A 12,813-nucleotide genomic window follows, 5' to 3' on the forward strand; every position below is an offset into this window, starting at 1 on the left:
ATGGGGCAGAGGTCACTTATTTGAATGCAATAATTATAACCATAACCATATGAAGACGCTGTTTACATCCGGTACCGCACGGATGGCAGTCTCTTCAATCTGAGGCGCCTGTAAGCTCACACCAAGACACAAGAGAAACTTGTCCATGAACTACTCTTTGCAGGCGATGCTGCTTTAGTTGCCCATTCAGAGCCAGCTCTTCAGCGCTTGACGTCCTGCTTTGCGGAAACTGCCAAAATATTTGGCCTGGAAGTCAGCCTTAAAAAAACTGAGGTCCTCCATCAGCCAGCTCCCCACCATGACTACCAGCCCCCCCCCCCCCCCCCCACATCTCCATTGGGCACACAAAACTCAAAACGGTCAACCAGTTTACCTATCTCGGCTGCACCATTTCATCAGATGCAAGGGTCGACAATGAGATAGACAACAGACTCGCCAAGGCAAATAGCGCCTTTGGAAGACTACACAAGAGTCTGGAAAAACAACCAACTGAAAAACCTCACAAAGATAAGCGTATACAGAGCCATTGTCATACCCACACTCCTGTTCGGCTCCGAATCATGGGTCCTCTACCGGCATCACCTACGGCTCCTAGAACGCTTCCACCAGCGTTGTCTCCGCTCCATCCTCAACATTCATTGGAGCGCTTTCATCCCTAACGTCGAAGTACTCGAGATGGCAGAGGTCGACAGCATCGAGTCCACGCTGCTGAAGATCCAGCTGCGCTGGGTGGGTCACGTCTCCAGACTGGAGGACCATCGCCTTCCCAAGATCGTGTTATATGGCGAGCTCTCCACTGGCCACCATGACAGAGGTGCACCAAAGAAAAGGTACAAGGACTGCCTAAAGAAATCTCTTGGTGCCTGCCACATTGACCACCGCCAGTGGGCTGATATCGCCTCAAACCGTGCATCTTGGCGCCTCACAGTTCGGCGGGCAGCAACCTCCTTTGAAGAAGACCGCAGAGCCCACCTCACTGACAAAAGGCAAAGGAGGAAAAACCCAACACCCAACCCCAACCAACCAATTTTCCCCTGCAGCCGCTGCAACCGTGTCTGCCTATCCCGCGTCGAACTTGTCAGCCACAAACGAGCCTGCAGCTGACGTGGACTTTTTACCCCCTCCATAAATCTTCGTCCGCGAAGCCAAGCCAAAGAAAAACAAACAAAACCATATAACCACTTACAGCACAGAACAGGCCAGTTCAGCCCTACTAGTCCATGCCGTAGCAAATCCCCACCCTCCTAGTCCCACTGACCAGCACCCGGTCCATACCCCTCTAGTCCCCTCCTATCCATGTAACGATCCAGTCTTTCCTTAAATGCAACCAATGATCCCGCCTCGACCACGTCTGCCAGAAGCTCATTCCACATCCCCACCACCCTCTGCGTGAAGAAATTTCCCCTCATGTTCCCCTTATAATTTTCCCCCTTCAATCTTAAACCATGTCCTCTAGTTTGAATCTCCCCCTTTCTTAATTGAAAAAGCCTATCCACATTTACTCTGTCTGTCCCTTTTAAAATCTTAAACACCTCTATCAAGTCCCCTCTCAATCTTCTACGCTCCAGAGAAAAAAGCTCCAGTCTGCACAACCTTTCCCTGTAACTCAGACCCTGAAATCCTGTCAACATTCTCGTGAACCTTCTCTGTACTCTCTCTATTTTGTTTATATCTTTCCTATAATTTGGTGACCAAAACTGTACACAGTACTCCAAATTTGGCCTCACCAATGCCTTGTACAATTTCATTATAACCTCCCTACTCTTGAGTTCAATACTCCGATTTATGAAGGCCAACATTCCAAATGCCTTCTTCACCACACCATCTACCTGAGTATCAGCCTTGAGGGTACTATTTACCATAACTCCTAAATCCCTTTGTTGCTCTGCACTCCTCAATTGTCTACCATTCAATGTATATGACCTATTTAAATTTGCCTTTCCAAAATGTAGCACCTCACATTTATCTGTATTAAATTCCATCAGCCATTTCTCAGCCCACACCTCCTGCCTTCCTAAATCACCTTTTAATCTACGGTAATCTACCTCACTGTCCACAACACCACCAATCTTTGTGTCATCCGCAAACTTGCTTATCCAATTCTCCACCCCTACATCCAGATCGTTAATATATATAACAAATAATAGTGGACCCAGGACCGAACCCTGAGGAACTCCACTAGTCACCGGCCTCCAATTGGACAAACAATTTTCTACCACTACTCTCTGACACTTCCCATCCAACCACTCTGATAGGTAAGAGAAGGGACGGGGGGTGGGGAGCTGGAGGAAAGGAGACAGAGGGGTAGGGAAAAGGTTAACAGAAATTGGAGATGTCCATATTAATGGTGTCTGATTGGAGATTACCCAAACCAATATAAGGTGTTGATTCAAGATTATGTCCCCTTGTTTGGGTCACTCCCACCAAGATCTTAACCTCAATAGATCACATAATGATCTTTCATACTTATGGGATCACAAGCTTACATGGGATCAAAGGAAGGTACATGGAATTACAGTGGATTGAACAGTGCAATAATTTAAAGGTCTGAATGGCTCCTGTTCCCATCAACTCAGGAAGCCCTTGGCATAGGGAACAATCCTTGATTCATGAATGTAATCTTGTGAAGTTCAAGCTGTATAAAGTATGTAAACAAAGAGAAGTTAGAGAGACTCAGTAGGTTTGGCACCATCTGTGGACAGAAATGGTTCACCAATGTTTTGGGTAGGGTTCCTGTGGTTTACTATAGATTTTTTATCTGTAAATAGACACACCAAGTTTTGAATAAACAGAGCTTGCATCTTTATTTTATGAAATAAAAGGGGCAATTTAATTACTACAGAGCCATTATTATTCATGCACCTTAAATCTGTTATTCACCCCACTGTAAACATAACAACATTCATATTCCAGTGTGCATTCAGATGAAACAAGCCAGTGGACAATGCAAAAGTCAAAACAACTTGAGTTTTGAATTAAGAATGGTTAGATTTGAATGTGTGGTTAGTTAACAGCTTCAAAACATGTTAATGTTTCAATAAATGTTAAAAGTGAAAGATAAGTGAACTCTATGATAGAAGCTAGAGAATAAAAGGGAGAATCAATCAATAGGGAGAGACACTGCATGAAATATTAGGTTGTAAACAGAAGAACAAGAACTAGGTTTATACTTACGGGTAGGGTTTGGTTAAAGTAGGCATGGGGTTTATTTCCAGGGATCAGTTTGTGGGCAGAGTAAATCAAGTTAAATTATTTTAATCAGAGCTTACTTTTGGTGAACTCTTGTGGATGCATGAATGTGTGAATGGGTAATTAAGAAACAATTTAAAAAAAAGTACTTCTCATGGGGGATGGGTGAGTGTTGCTGGCAAGGCCATTATTTATTGGCCATCTCTCATTACCATTGAGGTGTAGGTTTAAACCACAGCTGCCTTGTCATTCTGAGTAAAAGGCCCGTTTCTACATTGTGTGATTAATTGATATCAGTAACTGCAATATGTTTTGTGAATTCCACACATGCACTCGACTCTCATGCTGAAGGGAATGCATGTTTCGGGTGGTGGATGGGATACCAATCAAGTGGACAGCTTTGTCCTGGATGGTCTTGAGCTTTTACTCATCCAGGCATGAGAACAGCAGTCTATCACACTCCTGACATGAGTCCCTTGGTGATGGTGAAGAGGTTTTGAGGTTTCAAGAGGAAAACCCCTCACTGCAAGAAACTTAGCCGCAGTAATTCATAGAGAATGGAAGAGATTTCACATCAGGAAATGCACTTTATCATCGATTATGTAAAAGATAGATTTGGATTTTATTTTTCATGTGGGTGTTGAGAATGCAGAAGCAAAATTGATGAATATCCGAGGCAGGCAGATAGAGGCTGTTTAAGGTGGTTAGGAACAGGCAGAAGTCTAAACCAAATAACAGGAGGTCACTGAATCACTTGGACCATTAAAGCATTCTCAGCACTCTTTGTAGTACATCTGCTGAAGGTCCACTCAACTATTAACTACTTCTACATCTGACTTCTGCACAAAGTATGATTTATGGAATTTTTCAGTTTTATAGAAAAATGCACTAACATCCTCAATAGCAGAAACGCTTGTCAAAGAAGCAAAGAGCTGAGGGCAGAGGAGTGAGGCGGGTTGTCAACCTCACACCTCAAAGAGCACTGAGCCATTTCAATTAGACAACTTTAAGTACAGGTTCAGTAGATGCTCCCATTTTAGTGCATGAGTGACTTTATAAATCAGTTGACATCAGAAGTGACACATTCTTTATTGAAAAAATTTGAGGTATACACGATGCTACATTCCTTGTTTGACAGAGAATGAAGGAAAAGTAGAACCCATCTCCAGTGTGATAAGGCTGAGGTACATCAGCAGGTTTCCATACTTCATGTGCCAGGAAGTCGGACTCACTAACATTCGCCTTCCCATTTCTTTCAATGAAAAGATACTTTTACAAAGTGGGAAATCAACCAATTTCCAATGCAAAGTAATGTGTGCCTTGGAGTACCCACCAATGAGAGCCAAGAGAAAATTTCTGAAAAGGCAGTATTCAGCCAGGATCCTTGCACACTGACATTGACATATGACCTCCCCTTGTTAAATCAATTTAAAGTTCATCCCTTATAACATTTCTCTGTTATTGAAAAAAATCAATTGCATCATTAAAAGTTTTTATGCAATTTCAGTAAAAAAAATGTAAACTTTAGCAGAGATTTTGTTTTGTTTAAAATTCCTTGCATTAATAAACCATCCTCCAGAGCTCTGTAGACCCCCATGCATTTCCTAAATGCTGCCTGCCTTCAAGTTGTTCATTATATTCTCAGGTGATTTGGATGCACAATGAATACTCATACAGCAGTAGTGAGCACAGATCTGGAGCACCTGGAGTCATGGTGTTTCTAAAAACTCATCTGCTTCTCTGGAGCTTGTTTGTGTGCCAAGTAGAGGAAGATAATGCTGGATAGTGCACTGACGAGGAAAATAACATCAAACCAGCGATGGTAGAAGTTGAACTGCAGTTCCCCAAGGACCTCAGTGACAATGGAGCGATATTCCAGGGGCATGCTCATCCTCATGAGCAACACTGACGACACAAAATACATACCCTGTGAGACATGCAAATAGAAATGTGAATGACAGAGCAAGACACTACGTAAAACATTGGTTATATTGCACTTACAGAGTCTGCAGCATTCTGGTCACCACGCTAGAGAAAGGATGTGGTAGGAATAGAGAGGGTGCAGAAGAGATTCACCAGAATGTTGCCTGGAGTTGAGGGTTGTAGTTTTTGGGTAGGCTGGGTTTATTCTCATGGAATGCAAGAGGCTGAAGTGAGACCTGATAGAGGTTTACAAAATTACGAGGAGCACATCTGGAATAGATAGCCAGGGTCTTTTCTCAAGGCAAGGCAATCAAAAACTAGTGGGCACAGCATTAAGGGGAGAGGGACAACAGTTATAGAGGTATTAGTGGTAAGTTTCCTTCCCACACACAGAATGAGCAGCTGGAGGAAGCATTTGAGGCAAATACTTTTAACTAGTTTAAAAAGCTTTTGGACAGGTACTTGGATAGGAAAGGAATAAAGTAATGGGCCTAATGAGAGCAAATATGATTGGAATGATTCATGAAGATTTTTGATATTCTTGTCCAATGTAAATTCACATAAGACTAAGATTTAGTGCCTTTGCATCTAAATTAATTCTGTTATTCCCCATTATAAGATAATTTTCTCAATATATTTGTGACGTAAAAGTTTTTATATGCAATTTTGTAATTACAGCCTCCCCCTTTTGCAGTTCCCCCCCCCCCACCCCTCCCTTGGATGGGGAGGGGAGCAGTTGGAGGAGGGGCTCATGGACATTTACAGCCTCTTTCTTTGTCAGTGCTCCCCATGGGAGGGATAGGATGCAGGCAGGAGGAGGCTCATGGACAATTCCAGCTGGTGGAAAGGAGACAGAGTTATGGAAAGAGAGACTCAGGGACAGAGTGCGGTTAATGGAAATTGAAGAAGTTGATGTTAACGCAGTCTGGTTGGAGACTTCAGAGACACGTAAATACAAGGCCAACACTTCAACTACTTACCATAATCTGTGCGAGGACAAGTACAATAACATTTGAAGACTTATTGCTGGAAATTGCATAAAAGAACTAGAAGAGAAAGAGAATAAATAATACACTAAACGAACTGCTTTGGTGAAACAGTTAATCAGATGACATTTGCAATGGGTTTACAGTGAAGGGACCAGGGAGGCTGGGAAAGTTACCCCACCCTACAGAAAGTACAGGGGAAGTCCACTGGAGGTGTTTAAAAAGACAAAGCTGCCTGCATTTCAATAGAACCAGTTGAATAAAGATAGGGTTTCAAAAATCTTGTCAGACCACCAGGATGGTGACTGATGGCACAGAGCAATGGTCTAGGGCGGATTCCCATCCATCCATAGGGGATTGAGTGGCTTCTGAAAGTGCTGGAAACGAATCTGGACTGCCTATTAAGTTAAAAGGCTGGAAATCCAGTTTGACCATTGTCATGGGTAATCTTGTTACTTTACCTTTTTCTGATTCCTATGAATTTACAATCCAAAATGGTGATCGATTTTTTTAAATATATGGTTGAATAGTGCAGATCTAAGCTGAGGACCTCGGACATGCAAGGATTAAAAAAAATGGCAGCACTCATAATACCATTTTCCCCATACAGGATTTAGACAGCCTGCTAAAGGGCCTAGTGGTGGTTTTATTCCATACTGTTCTTCTGCAAAACTTCGGAGGTCCATACCCAAGATGGTGGTGCCCATGCTTGGCACTGGACCATGAGAGGTACACTAAAGAGAATACAATCCCTGTCGAGAAACCTGGGAGAGGATTCTACAGCAGACCAGGGAGGGGCTCAGCACCTGAAGAACTTGAACCAGGCCGTGATGCTGCTGCTCATGAGGGTTGGGATCCGTGAAGATGCCAATGGTGAGCAGGGCTCCTGAAGGGCCTTGGGAATAGCTTCCTGTTTAGATTGGAGGTGGGGAACCAGGAGCATGGGTTCACTACTGGAATAGACTGGAAGTTGTGTGGCTCCAGAGGTTACGGGAATCCCACCAATATCTTCCATAGGTGTAGCTCGGGATGGACAACAATCACTAGCCTTACTGGTGAATAGCCAAACTGTGCTCTATTGACCCTATTAAAGATGCTGTTTTGGAGGAACTAAATGTCAGAGTCATTATTCGTAATATAAACTGAGAACATGCATTTAGTTTGGCAGAACACCATCTGACTGCTGAATCTTGTGCTTCATTGGAGTAAGGAGCCCCACATCAGGCAGGCTTCTCGGAAGAACAGGAGCTGTGCAAAGTTGTCAGCGGTTGGTGCGTGAGACTTTGATGATGCTACATGAGGACGAAGACTAATATTTCAGTAAACCCACAGCACTATAATGCTTCAACTCAAGGTGGACATCACAGTTCAAATGATGTGAGAGAAACAGCACAGCGGCAAAGTGGCAAAAATAAATACAACTACAGGTGATTTTATGCTGAATCTCAGAAAGACCAGAACAGAAGAAGAGTATGAGAATGGGACTAAATGACTCACGAATGGTGGCTCTGACATCCACCGTCATCTTGCTTTGAGATTTTGGTCATGGCTCACGATAACTCTGGCCTTCCAGCCAACCTTGACCCACTTCAATTTGCTTACTATCCAAACAGATCCACAGTGGAAACCAGAGATGGTTACAGCACAGAAAACAGGCCATTCAGCCCCTCCAGTCTGTGCCAACTATCTCCCGAGCTCTCCTCCCAGCCCCGAACATCTGTGACTGTTTCAACACTAACTTCAAATTTGTCAATGACGCCACAGAAGTGGGCTGGGTATCAAGTAAAAGCAAGATGGAACTCAGAAAAGAGACAAAAGTCTAGTGGTATGGTGTTACGATATTAACCTCTCTCTCAATGTTAATAAGACGAAAGAGATCATTGACTTCAGGAGAGGGGAACAGAGTCAACACCCCTGTCCATATTAATGGTGCTGAAGTTGAAAGAGTAGATAGCTTTACGTTCTGAGGAATAAATACTGTATCTTCAGTGATCTGACCTTGGACAAGCAGATAGATGTGCTGTGTGTGGGAAGAGCGTAGGTTATTGGGGGGTGGGCATCAGCTGTTGACAGATCGGGGCTTTGGCTGGCTGGATTTGGGTGGAAAATAATTCTCTCCAGAGATGCAGATTGGCATCAAGCCTCCAGCTAAAACTAAATACATGGTTTCCTGTACTTGGAGCCTCTCGTCAGCCATGCCAATAGGAAACCAGGAGGACTGAATATTAGAGAGTCCAGAATGTTGCAAACATACATCAGCCTAAATAACAAGGTGCAAGAGGAACTCAGCAGGTCAGGCAACATATGTAGATGGAAATGGAGGGGCATCATTTTGAGTCAAGACTATTCATTCTGTCAACAGCTGTAACATCAATGCATGGCAGAATTTGTATAAACTGTACAAAAAGCAAGTCATTTAACGCATTTTTTTTCTTAGTATTGAAAAACAGTACAAGCTGAGCTCAGCTCTCATACACACCTTGGTGAGAGTGATTAGTAAACCCCGGATTGAGGTGACGATAATTATTCCCACAAGAATGAAGGAGATATGTTGAGACCAAAACTTCACCTGCATTCAGGGAAAACCAAGTTGTAAAACTCATTCAGTCAGCACATTAACCAGAGACTAAGAGCTGTTGAAAAATGTGCATTAAGTCAGACCAAATATGAACAAGATCAATTTTACATCAGTAACAGTGGGACGATACCTCAATTGTCAATTCTTAAGTATGGTGGAAAACATAAGAAAAACCTCCAAAGGTATGCAATTCCATAGTACCTTTGACCTGCTGAGATCCTTCAGCTGATTGTGTTTGGCCTCAGAACGTATGAATGCTTTGTATCGAATAAATCACTTGACCATTTTAAGTGTTAAAATGGGCCAGGACTACCTGATCTAAGTTATAATGATGAATCCTCAACTATCCTCCCAAATACCCAATAGAGCTCAACAAGCTCTTGGGCAAATTCTGTGCCATGCAGATCCCATCAGTCATAAGCGGCATGTACCATCATTTCCCAAATAAAGACATACTCATTTAAAAGGCAACACCTATAGAAAAATAATTGAAACAGCTGCCCATTTTTATATTCCAAAATTGTTTAAGAAATTTGATCTTTTGTTCAATTGTTGAGAGCTGCAATGCCTTAGTTTAATATCCAATTGGAATGATGGCACTTTCAACAGCGCAGCACACCCTCAGCGATATCAGTATTTCTAGTCCATTCATGGAATGCACACTGCTGACAGGGTCAGTGTTATATTGTAAGCAGAGGGATTGTTGTGTCAAAACCACATTATTAAATCTCTAGCGTTACATAGGAAGCTATCCATCCCTCAATGTTGAATGAAAGATGGAGAACTTTCTTCTCCAAGGATATTACTTTACTAGATGGGGTTTTAACAGTAATCCTATCCACTGAAAATATTGACGTGAGGTGCTACCTCAAGAAGGCCACCAATATCTTAAAGGACCTCATCATAACCCCTTCTCCCTGCTACCTTTGGGTAGAAGGTTCAGAAGTCTGAAGACCTGCACTGTTAGGTGCATTTCTTTCCAACAGCTATCAGGCTTTTGAACCTCCCTATGTAACATTAATCATGGACTGCTCCCACTCCATAAAAAGACTGACTGCTCTATTCCAGCCATTTTTTATTGCACTAGGATAACTATAATATTTTTCACTTATTTTTGTATTTATTGTCATTCAAAGTGTACCATTCTAGTGGTTCAGCTGCAGCAAGTAAGAATTTCAGGGCCTGTGTACATTGTTCAATCTGTATGACAATAAACACATTTTCATTCATGGCCATCATTACTCATTCCACCTTCATTTCATCTTAATTAACTATAAATAGTGTGATTAAATTGTGTATCAGGATTTTTAGCCCAGAATTGCTTGTCCAATAAGAGAACCATTGTATGACTGTCCCTTCCCATCCATACCAAACCATCCAATCCACAACCATTTCCCCCCCACCCCCACATTCCCCACAGCCAGTGCTCCCTCTGTACTGCCCCAATGGCTGTGTTCTGTTCCCTTCGCCCTGATTTACATCACACATCACAGTCACAGATTGGAATATTAACACACCTCCTTCTGACTTAAAGGTGCAAATGCAAATGACAAACACAGATGAGTTAGAAAGAAAAGGACAATGCTGATTGTGTTGTTCTCAGTTAATTTAAAAAAAATCAAACACTTGCACGGCTAGTTTCCAAAAACTTGCTACAGATTTTTAAAAAATCAACACTCCTGACTATATGAAATATAATGCGAAACAGAAATGAACTGCTGCCTGCCCTCCCTCAGCACAAACCTCCCAAACCATTCCCATTTGTTTGTTTAGATGTTTTTGGTCTGGAGTTTGAAGCGGCACTTGCCTAACTCCAGTAAAAGAATTCTCCAGCATTGTGTTTTTTACTTCAACCATTGTCTGCAGACTTTCCAATTTTCTTCCAGTAAAAGAACTGATGTGAAGTTAAAAATTTACTGTGGCAGGCTGTGGTGATTTGAAATGTGCTGTCTGAAAGACCAATGCAAGCAGGTTTGATAGGATGCTTCAAAGACAGCATGACAAATACACAAAGGGGTAGACGTGCAAGGCGTGGGACAACTTGGAGCTCTTTCAAAGAGCCAGCATGACCAGAATGAGAACTTGATATGACACAAAAAATCTATGCCACATCAGAGTTCAACATTAGCGGAGTCGAGAGATAGGATGATGGGGCAGGTAAATGGTGCCGAGATGGAAGACCAGTCACGGGCAGGCTTGAAGAGACACATGGGCTATTACACTTCCTAGTTCAGTTAGCACCAATCACCTGGGATTCATGAAAAGGAATAAGAGTGCTTACACTTGCTGTGGGAATTCTATGGTACACTCATGTAAGGCCCAAGAGTGAACGGCATTGAAGATCTTTGATTCCATCATTCCTAAATTCAATTTAGGTTCCTTAATTTGGACAATTCAGTAAAATGACAGATGTAAAACAAGTATTGGGTAAAAGCTATCCAGTTTCAGAATCAGACATCACAACAAATGGCACTTAAAAGAACAGTATTGGCTAATTCTTTTACTTACATCAAATTGAATGCCAAGATAGTTCACTGTGATTTCTATACCTCGTGAGACTGGGTCTGTTTTACCAACGCGGTTAAAGACGATATTTATTGTTGCCTACAATTTGAGAAAGGGACAATAATGAATTAAACATTTAACATGTCCATGATCCAGATATCTAATGCAATGGATTTAATTTCAGTTGCATCAAAGCTGAACACACTTAATATGATCATTCCAGATTATTTACATTGTCAGCTGAGTGCGAGATAAATACTGCATCAAAAGCAATGTATATCTATATACTAAAAAAGATGCAAAACCAACCTACTGAACTCCTTGCAGCTGATGTTCTATGCAGCAGAAATGAAAAAAAAGGAACAGAAGGCCATTCAGCTCCTCACACAATTTAGTTTAAGATCATGGGTGATTATCTTAACTCCACGTACTTCTCAGTACTCTTAACCAACAAGGTCTCGTTCTGAATATTTCAAATGATCTCCAGTTCCAACTGTTAACTGGTGGGGGGGTGTGGTTTCAGATTCCCAGTGACCCGTGTGTGAGGATGAACTTCCTGACTTCAACATAAACACCCAGGCTCTAATTTGGACTCTCACCACTGGAAGAATTAGTTTCCCTCCATCTACTTTATCAAACTCTTGAAGCATTTTGGAGATCAGACAAAAATGTGTCAATGGAAAGTGATCACCAGTATTCAATCTTCTTGAAAAGATCCTCAGATTGCTGCCAGTCTTTGAGAGAAACAAATAGAAATTTACACTTTGCATAAATCAAACCAAATTGATATACAGTAAAATCCCCAGTATCCAGCACCTACGGGGATCACAAATGCCAGATATATGAATTTGCCAGCTGACTGAGACTCACTCTTACAATGCCTAACTAATATACCTGCATTAAGAATAAACAATTTAAAAGACAAAAGACAGTGCAAAACTTAAAGTGATTTGCAAAAATTAGTATTCTATGTAAAGTTCATTTTAGTCAGGTAATTCTTGTAACATACAAATTTTAAATTTAAATTCGAACCCCAGTTACTGGCGCTGTTACAGCACTGGGCTAACTGTAACATTAACTGAGCCGGCATCATAATTAACTCACCCCCCCCCCCCCCCCTTCACCCAAGTTTACAGATAAAGCCTTATTAAAATACTTAATACTAATAAAGATTTACTAGCCAGGGATAGGGAGACACTTTGCAACATTGGTGAGCAACAATGGCCAGCTCTTCATCCTGGGTGCTGCCATTTTATTTAAACACAACTTTATTTAAATTTAATTCAAACAGCTGCTATGGGTGGGGCATGACTGGGGCACTCCGCACACTGAATGTTTGCTCCCATCTTCAACAAAGGGTTGTGCGTTGCCTCGAAGAACATTTAGTTTTACAGTTTTACACGTTTCTTTAAAATGTTATTTATTCTTACCAACTTTTAAATTAATTTGCTCAATTTTCTTTTGCCAGTTGCTTGAATTCCAGATACCAGGGACTTTACTATGGTTGGAGTTCACATTGATAATAATAAATCAGTTGCAGGACATTTGGCAGCAAAAAAGATTTTTTCCCTTTGCTTGTAGCTTCTCTTAAATAAACATTGCAGTGTAAACAGTAGATATGTTAAAGATAAA

At 41.7% G+C, this 12,813-nt stretch overlaps 1 protein-coding gene across 6 annotated transcripts in view; it reads right to left on the reverse strand.

The window, feature by feature from the left end:
* Nucleotides 1–2,778: 2,778 nt before the first annotated feature.
* The window catches only part of LOC138739059 (Golgi pH regulator), a 111,482-nt gene continuing 101,447 nt past the window's right edge, over nucleotides 2,779–12,813 (reverse strand). For all 6 annotated transcript variants that reach the window (XM_069890471.1, XM_069890475.1, XM_069890474.1 and 3 more), the window contains 4 exons: nucleotides 11,185–11,280; nucleotides 8,578–8,667; nucleotides 6,093–6,158; nucleotides 2,779–5,116 (listed from right to left, as the gene is read on the reverse strand). In XM_069890471.1, the coding sequence (XP_069746572.1) occupies nucleotides 4,910–5,116; nucleotides 6,093–6,158; nucleotides 8,578–8,667; nucleotides 11,185–11,280 (459 nt within the window). In that variant the 3' untranslated portion in view covers nucleotides 2,779–4,909. The remainder of the gene's footprint in view (nucleotides 5,117–6,092; nucleotides 6,159–8,577; nucleotides 8,668–11,184; nucleotides 11,281–12,813) is intronic.

Source organism: Narcine bancroftii, chromosome 7, assembly GCF_036971445.1.
Source record: "Narcine bancroftii isolate sNarBan1 chromosome 7, sNarBan1.hap1, whole genome shotgun sequence".
Classification (NCBI taxonomy): domain Eukaryota; kingdom Metazoa; phylum Chordata; class Chondrichthyes; order Torpediniformes; family Narcinidae; genus Narcine; species Narcine bancroftii.